This window comes from Protomyctophum parallelum (assembly GCF_964188405.1).
Source record: "Protomyctophum parallelum genome assembly, chromosome: 5".
Taxonomy (NCBI): domain Eukaryota; kingdom Metazoa; phylum Chordata; class Actinopteri; order Myctophiformes; family Myctophidae; genus Protomyctophum; species Protomyctophum parallelum.
Window position 1 is genome coordinate 42204243 of NC_139702.1, and position 27380 is coordinate 42231622.

At 42.1% G+C, this 27380-nt stretch overlaps 1 protein-coding gene across 6 annotated transcripts; it reads right to left on the minus strand.

The window, feature by feature from the left end:
• LOC310858569 (circadian locomoter output cycles protein kaput-like) lies at positions 1–26345 on the minus strand. 6 transcript variants are annotated; one of them, XM_083764736.1, is made up of 24 exons: positions 25893–26345; positions 25180–25306; positions 24234–24398; positions 23313–23439; positions 22947–23009; positions 22628–22791; positions 21275–21366; positions 19154–19243; positions 18585–18702; positions 17502–17615; positions 17113–17231; positions 16198–16280; positions 13998–14104; positions 13617–13764; positions 13081–13156; positions 11750–11900; positions 9836–9948; positions 9087–9410; positions 7534–7692; positions 6683–6877; positions 6275–6456; positions 4673–4802; positions 3313–3438; positions 1–1176 (listed from the first exon to the last, which is right to left on the minus strand). In XM_083764736.1, exons 4-24 carry the CDS (start codon positions 23327–23329, stop codon positions 910–912), a joined length of 2838 nt encoding a protein of 945 aa, XP_083620862.1. In that variant the 5' UTR covers positions 23330–23439; positions 24234–24398; positions 25180–25306; positions 25893–26345; the 3' UTR covers positions 1–909. The 6 variants fall into 6 exon arrangements, with proteins under 6 accessions (XP_083620862.1, XP_083620863.1, XP_083620865.1 ...); XM_083764737.1 differs by lacking the exon at positions 25893–26345 and having other exon boundaries at positions 23313–23395; positions 25180–25315; XM_083764739.1 differs by lacking the exon at positions 25893–26345 and having other exon boundaries at positions 22628–22776; positions 25180–25315.
• Positions 26346–27380: the final 1035 nt, after the last annotated feature.

Below are 27380 nucleotides of genomic sequence, written 5' to 3' on the forward strand. Positions count from 1 at the left end.
GCATTTTTCAAAACAAACGGACATAATGCTAATGATTGATTTACACTCGCTTGTGCATCGCATTGTCGCGCACCGAAAATAGCCAATCGTCTATTTTTGGTTTGCGACACTGCCGCACGACACAAAGTATAAATCGGCCATGAAGTCTTCCAGACCTTTAGAGAAAAGGGGATGTACGAGGTCTTGGAACATGGCGCTATGCATTAGCACGGAGCTGCGCGAGTCTTTGACCAAGAAGAACGAGTAAAAAGTATTTTTTCTTTTCTCAAAAGCGACTAACAAAAAACCTTACAGTTATTCATTTCATGCAGTCATATAAAATACTACATTTGTGTTTCCCCCGTTAAGCTATATTGTATATTTACATGTTCTTATAATACAGTTGATCTGTACACAACCAAGTCCACTCTGAGACGCCTTCAAAAGAGTCTCTCGTTACCATGGTAATGGGGGGGCGTCCACTGGGAGTTCTGTGTGGATTCCACGGAGAGCGATCCAGAGCACCTGTACTCTTCCGCCGTCCCTAAGGGAACCATCCATCCTGTCGCCATGGTGACAGGAGATCCCACCAAGGCTTAAAGCCTTTCCTTTTCTTTTGTCACGTGTCGGTACGTTAAAAGTTCAAACGGAAGAAAGGAAGGACCACCATTTCAGGATGAAGGAAGCTTTCGTCGGCCAGCAAACAAAACAAATCCATTAAAAACAATAAGTGCTTTTTTGGGGCAGGGTCTTCAAAATATGTAGTTGTCAAGCCTGATACATCCTTAGGTCGCATGGCGGTGTCACGCGGCATCGCCGCGCTGTGGTCTGGTAGGCCTGCTATTTTCGCCACGCGACACAGTCGTGCGAGAGCGTATAAATTAGGCTCTTACGTGACACTTCTTTCCCCAAACCCCAAAGTGGAAGCCCTTACTGCGGCTGGCTGCTGACGCTGTCAGTCCTGTGTGAGGAGGAGGAGGGGGCTTTCTGGGCTTTCTGGGGCTGGGGTTTGAGCTGCTGCTGGTGCCGCGGATGGTGTGACGCTTGTTGCTGCTGCTGTTGCCGCTGCACTTGCTGCTGCTGCTGCTGCGGCGGCTGTTGGTGCGCGGCCGCAGTGAACGTGCCCTGCTGCTGGAGTGGAAACGCTGCCTGCAGGATCAGCTGTGTGGACTGGTTACCGTGGAGGAGACGGGTACCCTGACGAATAGAATTAGCACGATAGCCAAGTTAAAGGGATAGTTCCGATTTTTTAAACTTAAGCTGTATGAAATACTTTCCATTAATATAGTGGTTGCAACTGTATTAATTGATTGCCCGAGTCCCGTGGTGGGAGTTTTGCTCTGGTTTTGGTCAATATTAAGTATTTCCGGTCATTATGTGGGGGGCACAGGGGCCACGCAGTAAAAGTAAATTAATTCACAAAACTTTCGTTCAACTTTGACCCCTCTATCACATGGAACAATTTTTTTGGGCGTAGTGATATGGACACAAACAACAACCCATTTAAGACTGAGGCCGATTCTAAGAAATCTTCTGAATCCTAAAAGTTTTCTGAAAAACCTATGTTTCTATGTCAGTGGTGCTCAACCATGTCAAGGACCCCCGGAATTATCTGTATTTGGGACCCCCATCTGAAAATATCAGGGACCTCCCAGATGCAAAGATTTGAGTTAAAAATGTTCGCTCTGAAAGAATATATAATCAAAAGTATAACATAATCCTTAAAACACCAAAAGGAGTTCCTGTCCTGAATGGGTTAAGTACAGTATCCAGATCAAAAATGTTCTTCCACATCTATCTTACTGTTTTATGTTAAGTCCATGAGACATACTGCCCTCTAGTGTTCATGGGATTCAAGCAAAAACTAGACTGAAACGTTTTGTTAGGCCTTCTGTCCCACTCCCAATCTTGTGAAACAAGCCTGAAAGGAGTCCCCCACACTAGCGCTCTATTATTTCCTAGGTGAATTCAAATTTCAAATGGGTCAGGACACATTTGTAGGTCACAGACCAGTTTTTGGGGATCACGACTCCTAAAAATTCAATTTTCTTACCTACATTTTCTTTTTTTATACATTTTAATGTAAACAAACAAACAAACAAATATAATAAATTCTATAAATATAATTGAGAAGTAACAAGGTCGCAATGCGGAGCGAAGCGACGTGCTGTGCACTTGTATGTCTGCTATTTTCACTAGTTTGGGTCCCGGGCAAATGTTTAATCTCTCTTTTGGGTCTCGACCTGAAAGGTTTGGGAATCACTGTCCTTATTAGCAAAATGATGTAGAATCATTCTAAACCTATGTATTTGCTGTTCTACATAGAGACAAACAGTTGAAGAAATTGCATATTGAGGCTTAACCTTTGCTTTGATGAAATATCCGAGACCATTAGGGTGTCATAGAAAAGGCTTCTGAACATTCTGTAGCTAGTGTGACCCAATATTGGACCCATTCTTAATCTCCACAAGCCACACATCTCTTGAACAACACTAAAATGATCTTCTATAAATCTTCCTAAATTAAGCATGTTTGATTTAATCATGTGGTTTTCAAGTGGTCCTTGAGGGTGTTCCAGGTGGTTCCCAGCTAAATGTTGAGTTGGTAACCAAATGGACCCTTATTAGAACTTTAACTGAAACCAAATGGGTCCATTTTGATTTCATTTTAGAGTTAAATTGCTGTTAAACATCTGCATTACTTAATTTACAAGAACTCTACACAATTGTAGAAGAATTGTTAACGTTTGCCTGTTATCTCTCCTATGGTAACAACATCAATACAATACGGCATGGATGGAATTGTGGACTAAAGTCTTGGGTCTGAGAGGCTAAATCTCATCAAATGATGGTCCGTGGCTCAAATGGTGAATACATAATGTGCAGTGGTGGAAAGTAACTAAGTACATTTACTTAAGTACTGTACTTACTACAATTTTAAGGTATTTGTACTTTACTTGAGTATTTCCAATTTCCAATACTTTTACTTCAAGACATTAGTTACTAGTCACTTTGTAGAATTTGAAGGCAATTTGAAAATAGCTGATCTACAAGCTCAATGCATCGTGATGGGACACATTGTGAGCTTGTAAATCTGCTATTATCAAAAGATTTGTGTACATTTGAAAATTTGAAATGGGACATTCTGTACTTTTACTTTTGGTACTTTTAGTACATTTAGATTCCAATACTTTTATACTTTTATGTAGTAGTTTTATATTGCAGTGTTCATACTTTTACTTAAGTAAAACATTGGAGTACTTTTTCCGCCACCGATAATGGGCCTTGACATTAAAAAGGGTTGAAAACCACTGATGTAATGATCCATGGTTACCTGTAGGAACTGCTGCTGTTGCCCCTGCTGGCAACCCTGTGTCACTACAGTCGTCTGGCCCTGCACGTCCCCCTGGCCTTGGGGAGCCTGCGTGGGCTGCAGGGTCAGCGTCTGCGTCTGCCCCGCCTGAACAAGGAACAGACAGAAAGACACTCAAAACAATTCGACTCAACACAGCAGCCACTGCGCAGAGCGGTGTGCGTGCATGCATCATCATCCGCCACAACTGATTCCTTTTGATTTTGTATTGTTTTTCTTTGTTTTATAATTGACTAAATCAATTTGACAATACTGCCAAGGTAGGTGAACTCGCCAACCTCCTCCAGTGCTTCGCCTTCCAGCATGAGGAACAGGGAGATGTGAAAGGCAGGATTGGCAAGGCCAGGGTTAAAAAACATCTGGAGTGCAAAATACCTGGCCATCACAACAAAAATCAGGATCTTTAACAGCAACGTAAAATCAGTCCTACTCTACGGTGCAGAGACATGGAGGACAACAGTGAACACCACAAACAAAATCCAAACATTCATCAACACCTGTCTGCGACAAATCCTCCAGATCCGCTGGCCAAACACCATCAGCAACAAAGAGCTGTGGCAACGCACCAACCAAATGCCTGCAGAGGAAGAGATCCTCAAAACTAAGGCGTTGGAGATGGATAGGCCATACTCTCCGAAAACCAGCCTCAAACACCACAAGGCAGTCCCTCAAGTGGAACCCCCAAGGGAAAAGAAAGAGAGGTCGGCCACGGAACACCTGGCGCAGAGACTTGGAGGCAGATGCAAAACCTACGGGCCACACTTGGGGACAGCTGGAAGTGTTGGCTGAGGATCGAGATGCTTGGAGAACTCTTGTCGACGGCCTAAACCCCAGAAGGGGTAATAGGCGTAAGTAAGTAAGTAAGTAAATCAATTTAGTCTGATTAACCTATTAAAGGAGTAGTTCACCCAAAAAATGACTTATTTTCTATCAATTACACACCCCATGAAGTCACATTTGACAAAGCCTTTTTGGGGCGGTTCTGAACAACCGTGGGTCCGACCAACTTGACACCGGGCACTGCACCCCCTGTGGTGGGGTGGAACATGTGTGTCGAATTTGAAGTCGGTGGGGCGGACGGTTCTCGAGACGTACACACACACACACACACACACACACACACACACACACACACACACACACACACACACACACACACACACACACACACACACACACACACACACACACACACACACACACACACACACACACACACACACACACACACACACACACACAGTGCATTTATAGTTAGATTGCACCCCTAGCCCAATGCAGCTTCCTAAGCACCCTTTGTGAGTCAGGTGTGTCTTCTTACCTGCTGGCCTCCAAACGGGTTGTATGCAGTGACCACCTGTCCCATGAACATGGACGTGGGCACCATGACCGTACCACAGGCCATTGGAGTGGTTACCAGCTTGGTCACCAGCTGCTGTCCTGCTGGGAACCTAGCAGAACGCACAGAGAATGGAGAGGGTAACACAACAAAAGAACAAAAGAAAATAGGAAGAACAAAAGAACAGTACTTGAGCACTAGGCGCGATGAGAACAACATTTTGTTCTCTTTTCAATAAGGACGTGAAGAAAGCCTACAACTCGGGGAGAAATGTTTAAAGGTCTGGGAAAGTGGATTCAAATAGATAATAATTATGTGACAAAAGAGTGCCTTGTTCGAATTTCTGTCAAGACAGTTATTATTACAGGGTTTCTGCAGGTATAGGGAAGTTACTTTTAAGTCACATATATCAATAACAAAAAAGCACAAATACAACGTGAGAAGAACGAATTCAAACCTTTTTGAGTATTTTGAAGGATGTGCAGAAACCCTGTATTACCATTTGTAAACACTATAGGTGTCCATGACCTGTTCAGCAGATGGAAAGTTTCATATCTGTGATGTCATAATGGCCAACAGCAATACACACAGCATTTGTCAAAACAGCTGTGTTCCTCATTGGGCTGCTAAGATTTAAAAAGAAAAAAGAAAGAAAAGTACTGTATAAAGAAAATAAGAAATGCTTCTCACATGTAGATGTTTGAAATCTACATTTCCCCATAGGGTCACCATGGGTTGGAAGTACACATCGCTCAAAGATGCAATTTTACAACTTGGGTATAACTGTAAACTGATAGTGTTTATATTTGGAGACCTAATGCACTGTATTCTTACTGGATACAATGCTCTCACCATTTACGCATCTCTTATCCATGTTCAAGTCAAGTATGAAGCACTTTTAAACAGCATACAATATAACGCATAGAGCCCTTGACTGCCATTGCGAAGGAGTTAGAAGGCCTGTATAATGTGTATACTGTGACCGCGCCTTGTTTAATATATTGTCGCTGTTGGATGGAAAATTGTGACTTTTCAGGAAATAGCAAGAATTCTCTAGTTATTACTTAGACCCACAGGCAGGCTTAACAATTTCACTTAATTTAATTTAATGTTGTCGTCTGTATCATGATCTGAGAGTAGTATTGTTTGAAAAAGTCCACACCCCTGATCTGAACCTGGTGTAGTGTGAGAGTGGTGTGAGTTTATTTTACACCATGTTTTCGCCTTTTCAGAGTATCTTAATAGGGCATGTGAGAGGCGAGAGCAGGTGAAGGGTGACGTTTAACTAAATTGTATTATAGATGAACCTTATGAACTCTATTATGGATTGGTTATATACTTCATGTACGGTACTTGTCTGTGTGGGTCTACTGTACTGTTTGAAATCTGGTTGAGTTGCTGGCTGGCTGGCTACACACCTGAATGTTTATGTTCTGTGTTTGTGTTAATGTTTAAAAATAAATTGCTGTGTCTGATACTCCCTTGTGGGATGGGGTCAAGAAATTGTCCGGACACGAAAATAAAACATTCACATTAACTATCTTCCACCGCTGCAAATGAAAACATTGGAATGTCTGTCTGTACCGTATCTGTCGGTCCTGTGTGAAGGTAGCCACGGCCGTGCCTTGCTGCGTCTGTGGGAGGCTGCTGCTGATCTGGAGCAGGTTGGGCTGTCCAGGCTGGGAGATCATCATGGTGTTGTAGAGGGGTGCAGGAACCGTGTTCTGAGCCTGGGGCTGCTGCTGCTGCTGCTGCTGCCGCTGAGCCTGCAGTGGTCAGGTGGTATGGTAGGAGGCAGAAACACACACACAGTATAGGATGAACTACTTCAACTCAACTCATAGGGGATGCCGTTGAGTGAGGGAGCCGTGTTTTTCTTTTTCCATTTCATTTCATTTTCCATTTTATATTATTTGTTTTCATTTTTCAAATACATTGTAAGGAATTGTATGGAAAAACGAATTGAAATTCTGCTGATTGAATGAGACCCACCTGTGCTAGGGTGGTGTTCTGTTGTTGTAGGCTCTGCTGAGGAGCAGCTTGCGGCTGGATGGTCAGCTGCTGGGTTCCAGTATGGGTGGGGTTTAGAGTCGTCTGCTGAACCTGATTGGTCAGTGTGGCCGTCTGCTGAATCGAGCCCACCTGCGGTAGCTGGACATTCATTGTGCCGCCCGGCTGCAGGAACATCTGTCGCCGTGGAAACAACGTCACGTTAAAGTCAATGTTCTGAGCTTCTGTGGATATCAGTCCGACCATGAATTTGTGTGGACTTTACAACAGTGCGACAATAACGTACTTTCTACAGTTTTTATTAAAGAGTTTGCACAATTTACATGTAAAATAGAAGAAAAGTATTTATTTAAACAAAGACAAACAATAGTCCCCCCACCCCTAAAGGCATACACCAAAACATTTAAAATACAAAGAACATACAGGAAACATTATGCTCTCATGTACATCGGGAGCCACCCTGAGTGCAAGCCTTATCACACACACAGTACATTTTTCTTTAGTTAAGATCTTCTGTGCAATAGATGAAAAGGAACTCTGCAAAACCATATCGATGACCTCATCCTCATCCCCAAACCGCCCCCTTAGGTCGTCAACTGCTGGCCTGCTCGATGTGCCTAAAAAAACGGTGAAGCAGCTTTCTGGATGCCTTGTCCCTCATGGTTCCCCCTACCTGGACTCCTTGTCCCTCATGGTTCCCCCTACCTGGACTCCTTGTCCCTCATGGTTCCCCCTACCTGGACTCCTTGTCCCTCATGGTTCCCCCTACCTGGACTCCTTGTCCCTCATGGTTCCCCCTACCTGGACTCCTTGTCCCTCATGGTTCCTCCTACCTGGATGCCTTGTCCCTGGACTCTCTGCAGCTGCTCCTGGATGTTGCGTAGTTCGTCCTGCTGCCGCTGGATGTTGGCCTGGATCAGCCTGGTCCTCTGCTCCAGTTGGTCCCTTAAGTGCTGCATGGCGTTCACCTGGGCTGAGAACTCCATCACCGGCTGGAGGCAAGTACACACACACACACACACACACACACACACACACACACACACACACACACACACACACACACACACACACACACACACACACACACACACACACACACACACACACACACACACACGCACGCACGCACACGCACACGCACAGGTCGCACGCACAGGCACACACCATTTGGAAACGGGCTAAAACACTTGTATGGTAACTACAACATATTCCTGCTATGATCACATTTTGATAAAATAATTTGCAATGGTAGAAAAACATATAGGTCTAACTAACAGAGGTGAAAAATATTCCAGGGGGTATGACAAAAACGTCAACCAGATAAGCAAGCTTGATGAATGAAAATATAAAGTCTAAGGGCTACCTCTAGTGGTGGACAATACAAGAAAAACAATTGTAAACATCATAAAGTTACTTTTAGACGGGCATTGATTAACGCTGACGTTGTCGCCTGGATCAACAGGTCTGCATGTTATGTAGACAGCACTATAATTGTATTGTATATAGTCATAGCACGCCATAGTACATATGTATAGCATAGTAGTAAATATGTATAGTTTATATGTATAGTGTATGTATAGTTTCATTATTTAGATATTCCACTGTTACTTTCTTAGCTTACGCATGTTTCATGATAAATGCTTTTATGTGATGTATTCCCATGCTTTTGTTCTTGCTTAAATGTAAGTCGCTCTGGATTAAGAGCGTCTGCTAAATGCCTAAATTGTAAATTGCTCATGAGGGGTGTGACAACACAAGTGTAAAAAAAAAAGCTCAACACAATCTAGGTCTAGTCAGTCCTGGATGTTTTGTGCGTGTGCACAAAACACGACAATTTCCCGGACTGCGTTCATGTACAGTAAATACACTTGCTTGTTGTCATCCCTCAATTTCTTCGGGCTACAATTTTTTTTTAAACACAGGTGTTATTGAGAATGAATTACTAGGCACATTAATAGCTCCTCATCTGAAAGGACCTTAAGACTGTGCAATAAGAATCTAAATGTCAAATGACACATTTCTTAGAACTGACTAAAGGTTGTACAATCACACTCCACTTATAAGAGGCTTTTAAAGTTCCATTTGGAAAACATATATACACTAACTTTGAATGTCTGTACAGTTGCGCCCCCTGAATGCGGTTCAAAGGAAGTTGTCATGATATAAAATATATTTAAAAATATCTTTCAAATATATTTTTGAATTTCCATTTCTGCTAGCTAAAGCAGTTCGCTAGATATGCTTAGACTCATTTCCTTTAAAGGTAGGAATTATTTACGTGACTGCGAAGACGAAACAGAAGTGGAGGTACTTCTTATGATGGAAGCGTTTGACAACGGTGTGGTCTCGAGAGTCGAGACACTAGGTGGTGTCTAATCCTCACCTGTACATTTGTTTGTAACTGCGGCTGCTGCTGCTGTTGTTGTTGTTGTGGTTGCTGCTGTTGTTGTTGCGGTTGCTGTTGTTGTTGTTGCTGCGGTTGCTGTTGTTGTTGCGGTTGCTGTTGTGGTTGCTGTTGTTGTGGTTGCTGTTGTGTTTGCTGTTGCTGTTGTTGCTGCTGTTGTTGTTGCTGTTGTTGTTGTTGTTGCTGTTTTTGCTGTTGTTGTTTTTGCTGTTGTTGCTGCTGTTGCTGTTGTTTTTGTTGTTGTTGTTGATGATTGATCATGCTTGGAGTTACACTCTGGCCAGTGGTCTGAGAGCTCATAGACTACAAATATGGAGAGGATACAAAATAATGAATGATGGAGAATGATGTGTAGTAGTATGGTGTATGACTGCTCCACTACATAGAGTCCTGCCCCCTTTCAGAACGACGAGGGCACCAGAAGAGAATTTCCCATACATTTTTCCATAAACCCCCATATATTGGCATTTCTATCTCTGGGACCCCCAATTTACAATATAAATATATAAATAAATATATTTAACTCTGAGAGTGTACAAATGGAACCAAATGAACCCGGTCCATTTGGTTCCATTTGTACACTCTCAAGAGTTACAGACCCATAAGGGTCCATTTGGTTCCAAACTATCATTTAGCTGGGGACCCCCTGGAACTCCATCAAGGACCCCTGGGGGACCCCTTGGGAGCCACTGCTCTATTGTACTTTTCCATGTTTCCTGCCGTCTCACCTGCTGACTGCTGACGGAGGAGCGGCGCTGTGACGTCATCTCCACTGTAGAGGCCAGTGACTGCCTGGGGGGGGTGGCCGCTACCGTGTCCATGTGGAGCTTGGAAGCTGTCGCTGTGGAAATAGAACAGTGGGTTGTTGTGTTTTTGTTGTTTTTTTCAACCACTGGTATGCTTCAGGGGGTTCCAGCTAAGTGACGGAGAGTTGATAACCAAATGGATCCTTATTAGATCTTTAACTCTTGAGAGCGTGCGCCTACTGTCCTAGTGGTCCAGGCACATGCCACATATAGGCTCTTGCCTGACAGTGTGTCGCATGTTCGAGTCCCGTTTATGACGACCTTTGCTGCTTGCCCCCCCCCCCCCCCCATTCTCTCTCCCTCTTTCCCATCTGTCTTCACTGGTTTCAATTTACGCTCTCGAGACTTAAATTATAGTTAAACATCGACATTACTTAATTTACAAGACGTCTACATTTAGATTAGAGAATGTAGAAGAATCGTTATTGAGTGGTGCAACCACTTGAGTGAAATTGGAAAGAGAGAAGTATGTGACATGGCTGCCACCTGCTGGACGCAAATCCAACTAATGACTGTCTAGGTTCATTGATATCCATAATAAAACTAATCTGACGAGCAGAGAGAGAGAGAGAGAGAGAGAGAGAGGAGGGGGGGAGAGAGGGGAGTTGCACCACTCGGTTCACACAGGTGTGATTTTTTTATCAACATTTGCCTGTTATCTCTCCTGTGGTACCAAGTTACCAACATCAATACAGCATGGAATTGTTGACAAAAATCTTAAGTTTTGGGAGAAATCTCATCAAAATGGTGGTCTGTGGCTCAAATGCCGAATAAATAATGGACCACCTTGATATGAAAAAGGTTGAAAACCACTGAAATAGAAGCATCAGTGAGTCAGAGAGTTGTGCTTGTCAGCTTCCCCCGTGACCATAACATATCAGCTTACAACAGAGCTTAGTCACACCACTCTGCGTGACCACAACATATCATTGCTGGCGGGTGAAAACCTTGTATGTCCAAAGCCATTACTTTTTTCATATATTTAGTTAAATATTAAAAGACTACAAGCTCACAACGCGTCACATTGCGACCTGTTGTGAACTTGTACCGTAGATCGCTATTATTGCTACATTTGCGTGACACTGTTATACAACAAAGTATGGCATTAAAATATTACAAAATAATGTAAAACGTTGAAATATGGATACCGGTTTACAAGTTTTCTGCCCGACATAAACGATATCAGCTTGTAACTGTGCTTAATCATCCCCCTCACTGTGTCACTGTTGATGTCTCAGTGATCCACTGCCAGCCTGTGTGAGGCTACATCTGTATATCGGGAGTGTGTGTGTGTGTGTGTGTGTGTGTGTGTGTGTGTGTGTGTGTGTGTGTGTGTGTGTGTGTGTGTGTGTGTGTGTGTGTGTGTGTGTGTGTGTGTGTGTGTGTTTGTGTGTGTGTTCATGCATATGTGTAGTGATCCATCCATCTGTCTTCTACCGCTTATTTGGAGCTGCTGGCTCATGGGGGCAAACAGTTCTGGCAGAGAGATTCAGACTTCCCTTTCCCCTTGGCAACATTAGCCGCTTCATGCTGAGGGAACCCTGGGCCGTTCCAAAGCCAGCATGGAGATAGAATCCCCCTATGATCTGGTCCTTGGTCTTCCCCGGGGTCTCTTCTTCCTCTGGGACACACCCAGAGGACCTCCCTAGGGAGACGCTCAGGAAGCATCCGTGCGAGATGCCGTCGCAACCTTCCATGTGAAAGAGCAACGGTTCTACCTCGAGTGACTGAACTTCTCACCCTATCCCTAAGGGACACGACAGCCATCCATCTGAGAAAACTCATTTCGGCCACTTGAATCTGCAATCTTATGTTTGTTTGTGTGTGTGCACTTACACGTGCTGTGACATGTGTTGTCAGACACATGTGAGGAGGACTTGTGAGAGCTGCGTGAGGAGGTTGAAGGGGTGCGGCTACGGTCGAAGCGCTCCAGCGCCTCCTTCAGGCTGGATGTATTGAGCTGGGATTCTGAACCAGAGTCCTGGCTCTAAAAGAAACAAATCCAAAGGAGTGAGAAAGAAACTGATATTCTTAAAACTATAAATAAAAATGGTAGAGACTGACAGGAAAGACAAAAGAGATAATAACAGTTGTTTATATGGCACATACTTTCTTTACCGTTCATTGAAAGAGCTCCAACCACCAGCTGTAAACTTCCAAGTACAGTTTGAATTCTGATAACAAACTATATTATTCTCCCGTTGATGTAATCACTGACCAAGAATTGAACTCCATTAGGTCAGAGAATGAGGAGTTCCAGGCAGTGGGCCCAATAATTGCGAAGTCAATGGATAATGGATGAAATGAGCAGGGCACGTCTAGACTCTCCACTCTCCACTCTCTTAAGAGTCACAAACTTAAAAAGCAGGTAAAGTAGCTCATTTTGGTCTTCTTTTACTCAGTTCATGAAAGTTCGATGAAGTGTCCTACACTCAGTATACTTATATAATATAATTTGTTTCTTTGCTACAATGGGCTATATGCACACAGAATCATTATTCCTACTTCCGGGCCACTTCCCTACTTCCTTCGTTACAGATGATACTAATTAAGGCTCTGTTCCATTTAGTGTGCAGTGGTTCTCAAACTTTTTTATTTCAAGGACCCCCATAACTCTGAGTGTGCAATTCCATTTGCACACTCTCAGAGTTACACACCCGTACAGGGCCATGGAACCCACTCAAGTCAAGGACACTTTGAGACCCACTGGTGTATAGCAGAGTGTTTCCAGTGAGCCAACATGGCACACTAGCAGCACCCTGACTCTAGCTGTTGCCAGACCTAGGAAGACAGGCCGTTTTCCGCTGTCTGCCGGCGTCTTTTCCGGGTTTTTAGACAGCTGGTGGATGGAAAAGAAGCTCCACCCACACACGCGGCAGAGGGGTTTCCGGGAATCTGGCCGTTGCGGCATTCAGCCGCGTGGGTGGAGCTTCTTTTCCATCCACCAGCTGTCTAAATACCCGGAACCCCTGGAAACACTGTCTGTTTGACCAGAATGGAACAGAGCCTTCATTAGTATCAGCGGTAACACCTGTGAAGGAAGTAGAGAAGGGGCCCAAGTTCTTTCCAAAATGGCGTGTGTGCATAGAGCCCATTGTACATTTGTTGTTCAGGCAAATGTTTGTCCATTGCACGATCATTGTTCTTAGTGACTAGTCACTTCTCACCTTGTCCACGTTGATCTCTGGGGGAGATTCCTCAATGCCCATCTCCCTGCGCTGTTCTGCCCTCACCTCCGCATAGCTACAGACAGAAGTGGTGATGATGAGAAGGGGGAGACAAGATATAGATAAGGTGTGTGAGTGTGCACACATTTATTTATACACATGTGGGTTTGAGTCAAATGAGTCAGGCAGAGACCAGAGAACATTTTGTATATATCAGTGGGTGGTTCTCAAACGTTTTAATTTCAAGGACCCCCATAACTCTGAGACAACTCTGTACAAATGGACGGGTCCATTTGGTTCTATTTGTACAGACCTTGAGACCTCTAAGAGTCCATTTGGAAACCCCCCAAGGAACCCTACGGGTCCCTGGACCCCACTTTGAGAACCACTATACAGTACAATCAATCAATCTACCCCACCACTGGCCAAAAAAGCATATACCTAGCTCAATAGAAGTGAGTGAGGATGTCTTCTTTATCACGTAAGAGTTTTTTGGCAATGAGTTGGAAAAAGTCTAAACAAGAGTGCAGGGTCACCTGACAACGGTGTGTGTGCAGACAATAAACTCAGGTCTGGAGTTCCACTGGTGATAAGTGATGTAGTAGTGGGTCTGGAGCCAGATCCACTGTTGACCTTTAGTTAGGAAACGGTAGTAACACGACTTCCCTTTACCATACTGCATCACTGAGCAGAACAAAAACAAAAACAAGACGCACACATGGAGAACGGAGTGGTTACGACCAAAACAAGCTGTCATACAGAAATATATAGGACAATATACTGCTTTTGCTGTATAGATATTATAGGGAAGCATAATTGGTATAATCTATTCTATTAAATCACTACTAAAACAATTGTGTTGCTTTATATGTGACATTGTTTCCATAGCTTGATTACGGTTCATTGTGATTACTCACAGTGCTCATGACACTTGGCCAGGGACTCCAGGTCGTCCACGTGATAATAGTCATACCCCGACGTTCCCAGAACCTCGAAAGGAAGGTAACCTATGATAGGTGGAGCCCTGGAAACAAGAACATGATGAAGATGTCACCAATGATCAGAAACACACTAGTAGGTCAGCCTTTTCATTTATTTAAATCAATCAATAATGTCAACAGTGGTCAAGTTTTTTCATGATTTTTATACTTTTCCTGGTTTTTAATTTGTCTTGGCTTTAGGACTTGACATTATCTGTCTAGACCACTCAATGTGGTCATAAACGTGCAAGGATGTCTTCGATGTCTATTTTTCGATTTCCATAGCAAGTGGGCGAATAGGAACAGACTTGACACCTGATGTTCAGTATCTGTACCCTCAAACTGAAACCTGTGCAATCAAACTGCTTCATATTTGATTGTCTATAAAATGAAAACCGCTTGTCAGTGAAAAAAGTCTGAATAAAACGGGCAACTACAGAATAGAATGTGGAGCAACCTAGTTTTTTCCCAGTTCATTTCTTAGTAATTACACCAGCCTTGTTGTTATAAATAATAAGTGAAGTGTTGAAATTGTTATTTACATTTGGGTGAGAAGTGCTTTTGGTGTGTGTGTGTGTGTGTGTGTGTGTGTGTGTGTGTGTGTGTGTGTGTGTGTGTGTGTGTGTGTGTGTGTGCGTGTGTGTGTGTGTGTGTGTGTGTGCGTTAGATATGTCCCGATACCTTCTTTTTCCATTCCCGATCTGATTCCCGATCCTGCAACTTGCATATAGGCCGATACCGATATCAATCCGATAGTCCAATGACCAGGAAAAAACACTCTTATTTTGAGTGTGTGTGTGTGTGTGTTTGTGCGTGCATGCGTGAGTGCGTGCGTGCGTGTGTGTGTGTGGGAGAGAGGGAGAGATAGAAGGGGAGACGGAGCACTCTGGTGTTTGTTTAGACAGATGTGTTGTGTTTATAGCAAACTAAAGACGGTTGCATCCTCAGACTCCTCAATCAAATGGGCACTTGCACGTTTGGGCAACTCGAAAGCAAACTCCACATGCCCAAAGGTTTTATTTACCTGCCATAGTGTCAAGTCAACCCCTTACCCAATGGGATCGGTGGTTAGACTAGAGTGGCTCGGACAACACTAAAATCGTTTTGTATTAGTAAAACTATGGAACAGTGTGCATGTGGAACTCAAGCAATGCTCAAGTGTGAACCAGTTCAGAAAAAGATATAAAGAATGCATTATTATGAGGTACAGTATAGGGAGGAAGATTTACAATAGCATATCATCTTAGATAATTGTACTTGTATGTATTATATGAAATATATAAAGTAGTATTTTTATTGATAATATTATATATAGAATAGAATACAATATAGAGCATATACATCATCATACTATAATTAACCGAATGTCTGAGTGTGTGTCTGTGTGTCAGAAACAGTGCCGTAACTCCTTACTGCCTGCACCAATCGCTCCCACTTTTCACACAGGCATTGACCATATGAATATGGAGGGCGTAACGAAGCCCTTTTTTAATGATTATTTATTTATTAGTCAATTACAAACGCACCCGGGCGCAGTACCCTTCACGGCCACAAGGGGGGGCAAATATCTCACAACGGGTAAGGACTAGTATTTATAAATACATATGACTTACATTATTACATTTAATTGAATTATGTACTTCTTAAATTCTCTGTTTATACCAGTTTATACCATGTTGGTATGTACTGATGTCAAGCAATGACGCTGAAATTACAGTAATAAAGGGATAGGGTTATATACGTTTTTTACTTCTCCCTACTTCTTTCCGAACATAAAGGGGAAAAAAGGAAAAAAAAGGAAAGAATTACAATACTTGCGGCCAGTGAGGCTTGTTTTTTCTTTTGTTTTTGTTTTGGGAATATTATTTTATTTGTACTATATTGCACTTATTTTAATTCTTTTACTTTTTTGTATAATTTTATCATAAAGTTTTTCATTTATTCATTCATTCATTCAGATTGGCATATTCGCCGATTCCAATATGACCAAATAAGGGCATATTGGGCAGTGTTCCGATACTGGTATTGGTATCGGGACATCTCTATCGTGTGTGTGTGAGTGTGTGTGTGTGTGTGTGTGTGTGTGTGTGTGTGTGTGTGTGTGTGTGTGTGTGTGTGTGTGCACATGTTTGTTTACCTGTGGTCTAGGAAGAGGAACTTCCACTCTAAACTATGTCTAGAAGTGAACTCCTCATTGGGCTCCTCCACGGTACACATCTCCTAAGACACAGGAGGAAAGAAAACATACAATATTCAGTCGGGGTTATTATGTGAATTGCTCAATCAAAATCACTCACATATTTCTGAAAAGATTTTGAACTATGTCCACTGAGGAATATAATTGATTCTTAACAACTTAAAGCACATTTTTGAAAGTTATTGAAAATGTGCTCAAAATAGGGTTTGAGTGGTTAACCATAACAACAACATAGAACATGGATGTCAAACTCAAATAAACAATATGCACTAGAAGCAAGGTCATGTGGTCACTCAAATGGGAGCATGAGTGTACACAATACATTAGCTTTTGATAGATATTGATTATATATCTTCTTACATTAGATATCCAAATGGACATTTTGGCCTAAGGGTGGCGCTAGAGGAAAGGCCACCAAAATCAGTAATAGCCATAGGCTGTGGAGCATGGAGGGATTCCATGGTGAATCCAGTGGTTTTTCAGAGATCTTGTTGGACGGACGGACTAACAAATTATAAATTCAAAGACTTTGTTTTATTCTAATATATGAGTGCTGCATAAAAAAAAACACTAAAACATTTCCCCCTAGAAATAAGTAAGCAACATCTGGCATTAATAATAATACATTTTATTCCTATTGCACTTTACAAAACTCAAAGTGCTACAGTACAGAATTTTTAAAAAGTAAGGGTGGCAATGAAAACAAAATGCTTTGTTAAAAAGGAAAGTCTTTAGTCTGTAGTAGGTCACAAATGTACACTACACTGTACACTACAGTAAATAAACAGTCTAAGAAGGTGTGGCCCACATGACCCTACAGAACAAATTACTTACTTCACTTCATGTCAGTCTTACCTTGATAAACTGAGGCTTGGCGAGGCGGACCGTGGCTACGAAACAGACCTGGTCATCAAAAGCAGGCTGTAGTGAGCGCTGTAAGACCCCTGCTAGACCATTCCTTGTCACATTGGGAACTATACAACAGAGACCAGATGTTTAGAGCTCAAGGTGCTGCTCTCCATTTGTGTCAAGGGAAGACACACAATACTTTGAACCAAAGTGAAATTAGCCAATCTACAAGCTCACAACACGTCACAATGCAACACGATATGAGCATGTAGATGCTATTTCACCTTTCTTTTTTATGGTAATGCACAAACATCATGTGTGTCATAGTTCAGCATACAATCTACTATGACTTTCTACTGAAGAGCCCATTGCGCCACAGAAGTTCAGTTACATACCATTGGTGAGAGACTTGAAGTTGCCTATAAATTTCACATATTCATAGACAGGGGACTCCTTGGGATCGATGGCCCCTCGGAGCATGTGACAGCAGAACTCCATCTGGTTTTTAGCTGGAGAGTAAAATAAATACATGTCAAGTACTGACCGCTACGAACAAAATTGTGACATTTTATGCTTTGGCACGCAGGAGAGAAAGTAGAAAGGGTTTGATTGTGTAACCTGGGATGGAACGTCGCAAACAGTGCATTGTAATGTGTCAAAAATGAAAGATAGACTATCGGAAGAAATAAACCAGTCTTTCAAGATTCCTGGAATCTTGTCTTATGGCAAATACAAGGTTTCTGTACAACACTGGCCAAAGCCATTTGCACATCAGGGTTTAAAGATGATGAACAACAAGGTTATTAGATTCTGAGTGAATGGCCACTATAATTGTGTGAAGTGATGATCTATTGTGACTGGACAGCTTGGACCCCCAAGTAAATTATGGATATACAGTATACTTAGGTCCTGGCTAAGATTTGTGAGTAATGCGTAATAAATGATATTAAGTCTTAAGGGCCAGACAAGTTTCTGGCTAAGATTTGTGTATAATACATCATAAATGTTATTTAAGTTTTAAGGGCCAGACAAAGGCTTTGGTCCACAAAACCACAGAGGTTTTGTGGGACTTGATATCACCACAGATTACAGTGTTTTGAATTTTGACTTCATATTAGGCCTGGGCAATTAACCGAAAATAAATATAGAACCTCTAACCGAATTAATCTTGCCCATGAAGGTTAATTGAGTAATCGAGAAACACTTTTTTTTAAATTATTTGTTTTCAATTGCTATTATATCAACGAATCAACACAAAAGGATTGTAATAGATTTTTTATAATCAATTACTCTAATTAACCACTTAAGACCTGTATAATACTTCATTGTACAATGGTGGTTTGGTATCGATTTGATATAGATTCTTATAACACATAACAAAAAAGCCGATCTACAAGCTCATAGATCTGCTATTTTCGCCTAATGTTTGCCCCCCAGAATAGGGACGGTAGGTAAAAAAAAAAAAGGTGGGTACTAACTTTTGAGGTAATCTGACCCAAGCTCGGAGTCAGTCGGGTGTGTGGATAGAGACTTGTACACATCAGAGTGTTCGCTCTGTGGCAGGAAGTTCAACATGTTCTGATCAACCAGATCCGCCTGATGGACACGCAGGCACACGCACGCACACACATGCACGCACGCACACACGCACACACACACACACACACACAACATATAGATTATAACGTCTGTCATTGCACAAAAAACATATTGAAATGTTTGACCTAATGGCACACAATAGATCCCGTCTAGACCTGTTCTACTAACACAACACATGACTAATGCATGCCGTGCCAGCACAAGGCCCATCACTCATCGGTAGTCATGGACAAAGTACTTAATAAACCCAGTATACATACTCCTCCTGGTCAAATATTACTCAACAACAACGTGAACATTTCATTTTTTTATTTCTCTTCCTAGAAATGTAGCGGAGTCAAAAGTATATTATTTGTCTTTGAAATGTAGTGCACAAATAATATTACAAAATAATACAAATAATCAAGTAAAGTTATTAAAAATAAAATGATTGAAGTGCATTACTCACCGGGAGGTGCTCCAGCAGAGAGGTGACACTCTCTGAGACGTAGAGGATGTTGCCATCAGTCATTATGGCTATAAAGAAGCCATCCAGAGCCTGACAACAACACCACGACAACTACATGTCAGCCCTGCTCTGAGCCGGAGATGTGATCCTGCACTTTTATGATCAAAGCATCAACTTCACTCACAAGCCAAGACATACAGTAGCTGCCAAAACCTACCAAATACACTAAGTGTAATGTCTGCAACTATAGATTATTTTATTTTAATTATAAATTAATTCATCGAATAATGGAAAAGGGTGTAATAACTGTAATAACTCAGTGGGTAAAGGCAATTCATAGAACGGGTGTGAAAAAACACCGCTTCACTGTAGCAACATTTTAACCCATTTTGACCATTTTGTTCCCGCCCAGAATGGGTTAAACCAGGAAAAGACAACAATTATGCCATATCACAATATTACGATAGTCCCACAATATCTAGTACATTTTTACTCATATCACAATATGAATATAATTATAGATATATTGCCCAGCCCTATAGGTGCAGCTGAATTCATGAAGAATAGAACTGTAGCCTCTGGAAGGGTGTTTTTAATAAGAACGAAGAAGAAGGAAAAAAAGCATCAGTAAAAAATATATATGAATGAATTGACGATGAAATCAATTAGTTTGATTAACTGCTATGCTGCTCCCCTAATTAAGTGTAAGTGCTTTTCCCCTATACGTTAGACATTAGAGAAGACACTGATGTCATGGGACATCCAGTTACAGTCTAATGCTGCATTGAACTCGTTGCTCTAGCTAGCTTGCTGTCCTGACTATAGGTCAGTGTCAGGTCGTCATGGAGCCAAACTATTTTCATCATTGTGTGTCATTCTTCACAACAGGCTGGTAGTTTTGCGTAGCCAGACAACTATTCCACAATCTCCCAATGCTATATAGTCTGGAACTACACTTCCCGAAATCTGCCGTTTCCTTACTCGTGCTTTCCGTTCACGAAAATATTTTATATATTTTAATTATGTCTTTACATTTTATTATTTTATTTCCATTTTCTGCATTTCAAGCTATATATGCTTAGATGATTTCTATTTATATCAGGATAAATTTGCACGACTGTAAAGACGAAACGGAAGTGGGGAGGAGGCTCCACTCCGCTTTATATATAGTTACCGTATATAGGCCTATTTAGTCACAACCTCTTGGTTCAATATTCATGAAAACCCACGGACAGACTTAACCACGTTCAACATGACGTCCCTGTTTTGGGCGTGTCATTATAGGCAAATAATAAAATATACATATTTCAAAAGTAGGGAAAATAATGGCCAACCTACAAGCTCACGGTGGATTGCGATGGCGAGCTTGTAGATCTGTGATTTCCGCTACTTTCTCATGTCATACAATGGAGTATAGGGCAGGGGTGGGCAACTTTGATGATGGCGAGGGCCACTATATTTCCACACTCACATTGCATATTACTGTCGTAGCAAAAATAGCCGATCTTTGAGCTTGTAGATCAGCTATTTGAATTGAAATTTCAAATGCTTTTAATAATAGTTATGTTAACTAAATACAAATACATTGGATAACATTTTAATCCTACTCAATAAGCTACTAATTAGAAGTTAATAAAGCGGGTCATGTTTGCAAAACAAGCATCATTAACAACCCATTCTGGACGGGAACCCCTGTTGGTGTTTTAAGCATTATGTTGTACTTTTAGCTATTGAAAAGCTAAAAAAAAGAAGAGCTTGTAGGTTTGCTATTTTTTTTTAATTGTGAAAATGTGGCGCAAATCTTTGAATATATATTCTGTCAGAGCGAAAGTTTTTAACTCAAATCTTTGCTTCTGGGGGGGTCTCTGGAACAATATTTTCAGATGGGGGTTGGCGGCCATATAATTTTTGGTGCCCTGGACAAGATGATGTTTAAGAACGACTGACATAGAAACATAGGGTTTTCTGAAAACTGTCAGGATTTAGAAGACATTTGTAGAATCATCCTCAGGTCTAAATGGGTTAAAAGTTGAAATATGGAGAATGATACAAGGCTTCTACCCGACAGTGACGATACATAGCACCAGGAAAGAAGACGTGAGAAAACGTGAGATTTCTGACCTCCAGCATGAGCTGGGTGAACTCTTCGTTGCTAAGAAACGGGGGCTTCCAGTCCTGCCTGATCTCGCTGGACTCTGACTGGGCAGCAATCTCTGTGGGACGACAGGGAAGACAGTGTTATAAATGATATAAGGAAATCCCTCTTCCAAAACAGTTACAAGGTCTCATAAGTCATAACAAGAGAAAACACTCTCACATGGAGGTGTCACAGTGGGGCTGGGCTATATGGAAAAAAGTATATATCAAAAAAACTTTGACCATTAACTCAATATTGATATTGTGATATAGGGATGGCTATTGGTGTTTTCACAAAATATTTACACAATGATTTGACTATTTGTTTAATTAACAATCATTAGTAATGCCTATGTAATAACTCAGTGGGTAATGGCAATTCATAGGTTGTAAAAAGAAAGATTACACCACTTCACTGTAGCAGCATTTTAAACCAGGAAAAGACAACATTTATGCCATATCACAATATTACGATATTCCCACAATATCTAGTACATCACAATCTATCTATAAGTGCACCAAGTGTACACGTGTGTGTGTGTGTGTGTGTGTGTGTGTGTGTGTGTGTGTGTGTGTGCAGTGTGTGTGTGTGTGTGTGTGTGTGTGTGTGTGTGTGTCTGTAACTTGTGAACCGTTCGTCCCACCGACTTCAGATTCGCCACACGTGTTCCACACCACCACAGGGAGTGCAGTGCCCGGCCTTGAGTCGGTCGGACCTATGGTTGTCCAGAACCGTCACAAAAGGCCCTAGATCTCCATAATGGAGCTGGCCTGTTCTGACATCACAATATGTTCTGACATCTGCATAGACTCCATATTTGGGCATGCCTGACAAATAACTCCGTATGGGCATAAAAGGGACACAAACATAATAACTGGGTGGGGCATGCAATTCCAACTTGCATCGTTCCAAGCAGGGATTTAGGATATCTGCCCCCCCTCCCGACGGGAACGCTGAATTTCCTCATCCAGATCGGCTATTTCCGCACACACGGCCGCTCGTTATTACGCGGCGGAGCCACGGAGAAATGTGTTATTATGAGGGTCGGCTTGGTACTTTTTGGCACATTCTGTTGCCCCCCACGGCGTGTTGCCCGAGTCACAGTGCGTATTGCGCGTATACATATTGCGTATTGCATGTATAAGACACTGGTTCTTATACATAGGCCAGTTGGAACCAGTGTCACTCGACTCTATTAATATAATTATAGATATATTGCCCAGACCTATCTCATGACGAATAGAATTGTAGCCTCTGGAAACAACTTGCTCTTCAGTCTGTGCAGTAGAACCTAAACACAGGAAGTTAGGTAAGAAAGTGGGTTGTGGTGTCCTCACCTTTATGTTTACACAGGAAGTCGATGCTTTTTTGCAGGATGGTAGACTTGTCCATCTTCCTGGTGTTGCCTGGCAACATAGTGCCAAGTTCCTTGATGAGGACATTGAACTGGTCTCTCCGTTTCTTTTCGGACTTGTTACGGGACACACTGCGATCAAAATTGCTGTTATTTCATGTTGCATGTCAGACTCTTGATTCTTTATCACTTTCTTTAGTCATTAAAATCCATGAATGAAATGTTATATTATTGTATGTGCACGCTGGTATAACTAACTCTCTCATACAACACGAGTGCATGCATCGGCCCGTCTATCTCACCGTTTTGCTTTGTCCTTTTCATCTTCTTCCATCAAGCCATCAAATATGCTACAAGAATCATCCCTGTGAAAGACACACAAACATTTTACAGCGACCTGCGTCTGTGCGTGCCAGCTCGGAAGCAAGGTATGCATTGTTACTATAGCTAACGATGGAAGTTTCCTAACGAGAGGATTCCTACATGCCTGTGGCGGGTTTATTTTTAGGTCACACAAAAAAACGAGAGAGAGAGAGAGAGACTGGCAAAGAGGGGAAAAGGAATGCATTGTTTGTGCCTGGAAGGTTACGAGGACATCAGTGAGAGTCCAATTGTGTTCTTGGGTTGTGTGTGTATGTGGATGCACGTGTTGAAGCATATATATATACCCTATGCTAGATGTCATGGTGGCTGTTGATCAGGGCTGTAGTGATTGGCTTTTTAGGCGTGAGGTCGGCATTTGGATGAGCACCTGCAGGGGAAGCAATATGAACATAGCGTGAAACGGGATCATTCCTAGTGGAAACAAAGGAACAAATGCATGAATGCACACCTATATACTGTACATATATACTGTTTTGACTACTGTAATCTGAAAAGACTATGGACACTTTTCTTTTCTTTTGTCTGTCTTATTTGTTCTGTCCTTTTCTTTCTCCTCTTTTTCTGTTTTTCATGAAAAAGAATATACGCTGTAGAAATTGCATAACATTTTATAACCTAAAAACGTATTTGACCAAATAAATAAATAAATAAAACACATAGGCTAATTAATACGCCATTCTCTAATAGCAAACAAGAAATGTGTGCACACATTTTTAAACGGGACAACATTTTGTACTATAGAAAATATGTCGCAGGGGATTTGAGGAAAAGCACCACACTATATGTAAATTCCATGTATCAAATTGACCTAAATAGCGCATATAGATCACATTGTAGATCATGTACACACAGTAAAACATCTAACCATGGGACATTTCATGAGCTAATTCGAGGCAGGACAGCTGAGTGAAATAGGCCCTCACCAAATAAATAAAACACATAGGCTAATTAATATGCCATTCTCTAATAGCAAAATAAGCACAGAACAAGAAATGTGTGGACACATTTTTAAACATTTTGTACTATAGCAAATATGTTGCAGGGGATTTGGGGAAAAGCACCACACTATATGTCAATTCCATATAGATCACATTGAAGATCATGTACAGTACACACAGTCAGTAAAACATCTAACCATGGGACATTTCATGAACTAATACGAGGCAGGACAGCTGTGTGCATGTGTGTGAAATATAGGCTCTCACCCCGCTGCAACTCGTGCACTGTCAGTTAACTGGTGTTGTCTCGGGGCTCGTGAGTGAGGGGTTTGGGTGTCAGTGCAGATTCGAAGGTCAAAGCTAACATCGTGGTCATCGGGGTCGTGAAAGGCCACTGCACCACCGTGGGAGGAACATGGTTGTCGAGCCAACCTATACACAGGAGGAACCATAGCAGACAAATGGGTCCCGATAGGTCACTAGAGAGGGCAGTTTTTGGGGGTGATTTTCCACTCATGTTCAGCTATAATAGGTCAATAATGTGTCCAATATAAACGGAAACTAGCCTATACATTATTTGAAAACAGGAAAATACCATCTTGGGATATATTGACCCCAACATCCCCTCCTTAAAAGTCTTACGCTACTCAGTTACTCAAACAAAACAAAAAGTTTAGGTCATCAAGGCCTCGGAAAGGAATGAAGAAGTGCAGTAAAGTTATTCTGAAACTAATAAAAAAAGAAATGTCAGGCATGCATTCAACACTCCGGCATTTACGTCATCAGGATAACCACAACAATGGTCAAATGCAGGACGGGAACCCCTTTTGGTGTTTAAAGCATTATGTTATACTTTAGCTATTGAAAAATAGCAGATATACAAGCTCATAGCGCGGCACGCTACGAGCTTGTAGATCTGCTATATTTTTTGAAAAATCGTGAATCATGTGAAGCAAGTCTTTGAATATATATTCTTTCAGAGAGAAAGTTTTTAACTCAAATCTTTGCTGGGGGGGGGGGGGGGGGGGGTCCCTGGAACAACATATTTTCAGATGGGGGTCGTGTCCATCTACAGAGAATTTTTGGGATCCTGACATGAAATAGTTTGAGTAGGCTACCACTGATATATAGAAACATAGGTTTTTCAGAAAAATGTCTGATTTAGAAGCTTTTTCTTTAGAATCGTCCTCATGTGTAAATGGGTTAAACTTACTTGTGTTGTCTAGAAGAAACAGTCTTTAGGCTATAGTGCGTGTGAGCCTTGGTCTTGTGACGTTCTATCCGTACACTGAACTGACCACCTTCACGGATGCTTTCACTTCACCTGATCGCCACGACACCTGCAACAATACGTACAGAACTGCACTCGGAATTCTGATTCTGATATGTCTCAGTGCAAAGTACCAATAAAACATAGCCAGCTATGTATATAGGAATTAAAATGCAAATACGTTTGTTAAGTGGGTTGCCAGGGCAGTTCCACATATGACATGACATGAGACGCTAATACAGTGAGTCTACACAGCAGGCTCTGTACATTACTGAGGAATACCATCATTTCACATTTCATTAAGCCTTTGTCAACTTTGATCCACACATGGAAATGCAGAGCTGCCAAAAAACAACAACATCAGATTTGTATACAGTAAACCAGATCAGTCAAAGCCACAGGTGTTCATCATTATACAACCATAAGAAAAGCAAACCATATATCAGCCTATGGAGCTAGCTACTGTAGCTAAGCTTTATGCTACCGAACAACACTGTCCAGGTACATATATAGACGTATACAGAGAGAGAACACCACCACTGTACTGTCCCCGTACTGTTGTTCCGGAATCCTCCCCCGTTAATGAATGAAAAGTGTTCCGATCCACGGCGCACATATAACACATTTACTGACAACCCTTTAATAAAGGTACATACATCATTCACCATTTGTTTTGCATGCTGGCGCGGAGAGCCCTGCTCGCTCAAGCTAGCTGTCACGCAAGAAGCCACTGACATTGTGCACGAATAATATAATCTCCAAAATGTAGCCACCGACCAGGAATCTGTTACAAAACATCCGCGGCCGGAGAAGACGGCGCGTCCCCTTCTTCTTTTACATAAGAACGAATAATCAAAACGATACAATGTGTCATCTCGGAGCGGCGATCATCGACACATTTTCGCGGCAGACCATGATGTATAAACACACACACTAGGGAGAGAGAGAGACTCCCCGCACACACATACACTGCACTGGCACATATTCACACGCTCGCTCGCCCACTCATCCGTCCGCGCACACACACATACACACTCGCGCACAAGTACACACATACACACACCGCTCCGAATGTGGGTCACTGGGCCTTGCTCTCCCTCAAGCGTGCGGAAACAGTTCCAAAGCCTGAGCCTCCCTCCCTCCCTCTCTCTCTATCTCTCTCTCTCTCCCTCTCTCTCTCTCTCTCTCTCTCTCCCTCCCTCTCTCTCTCTCTCTGCAGTCCGATCGCTTCCGCACGCTAAAAAAAAGAACACTGTACTTTATAACGCTCCCCGGTCCGTGTACGTGGCTTATTAACGTCGTATTATGAATCAAAAAGCCTTTACCTCCCCGATTTCCCGTCCATTTGGCTCCGTGTTTTGCTTTTTTAAAGGTTGCATGGAGCGGGCGGTGGGGGGGGGGGGGGGGGGGGGGGGGGCGAGGAGGGAGGGGGGGTGGGCTGGACCCTGAGTTGGGTAGAAAAACAGGAGGCCTACTTCATATTACGACGTACAGGCATGCGCAGTGGACACAGCAGAGCTGCAAGTACAGTATGATGAGTGATCTGACGAAAGAGAGAGAGAAAGAGAGAGAGAGAGAGAGAGAGAGAGAGAGAGAGAGAGAGCAAACAGCAAGCAGCAAGCAAAAGGCAACATGTTTGTAGGCTAGCATTTTAATTAGGCCTATATTCAAGCGACTCGTATGGAATGCCAGACAGATTTGTGTTATATAGATATCTGTTAAATATTATGGGATTCTGCATGTTTTACGACCTAGGTTGTGATAAATGATTGATATCTGTCCATGCAGTCTGTCTAAACCCTTTATGATTAAAATATGCACATCGAAATGAATGTTTTCCCTTTATTTGTGCAATGCTGTTCATTTATAACATCTTAAAATACAGCACCCGTCTGTACAATCTAGTTGTATGTTGTATATAATTGTTGTTGTCGTTATAATATTTAGTATTATTATTTTCCTTTTTTCTTTGTCAATGGTGGTGCTGGTGCTGCAGGGGTGCGGGGATATAGGATTTGGCAACCTAGTTGGCAAAGAATTTGAATTAAGTTTTACTTGCATCTGTATGCCTGTATATACCTGTCATTTTTCCTCTCTAAAAATGAAATAAAAATGTATTTAAAAAAAGCACCCGTCCCCATATC

Coding starts and splice junctions, on each gene's coding strand:
- LOC310858569 (XM_083764736.1), bottom strand. Junction 13,765..13,997: donor GGCCAAGTGTCATGAGCACT/GTGAGTAATCAC, acceptor TGTTCTGCTCAG/TGATGCAGTATGGTAAAGGG. Junction 6,457..6,682: donor AGAACACCACCCTAGCACAG/GTGGGTCTCATT, acceptor TGACCACTGCAG/GCTCAGCGGCAGCAGCAGCA.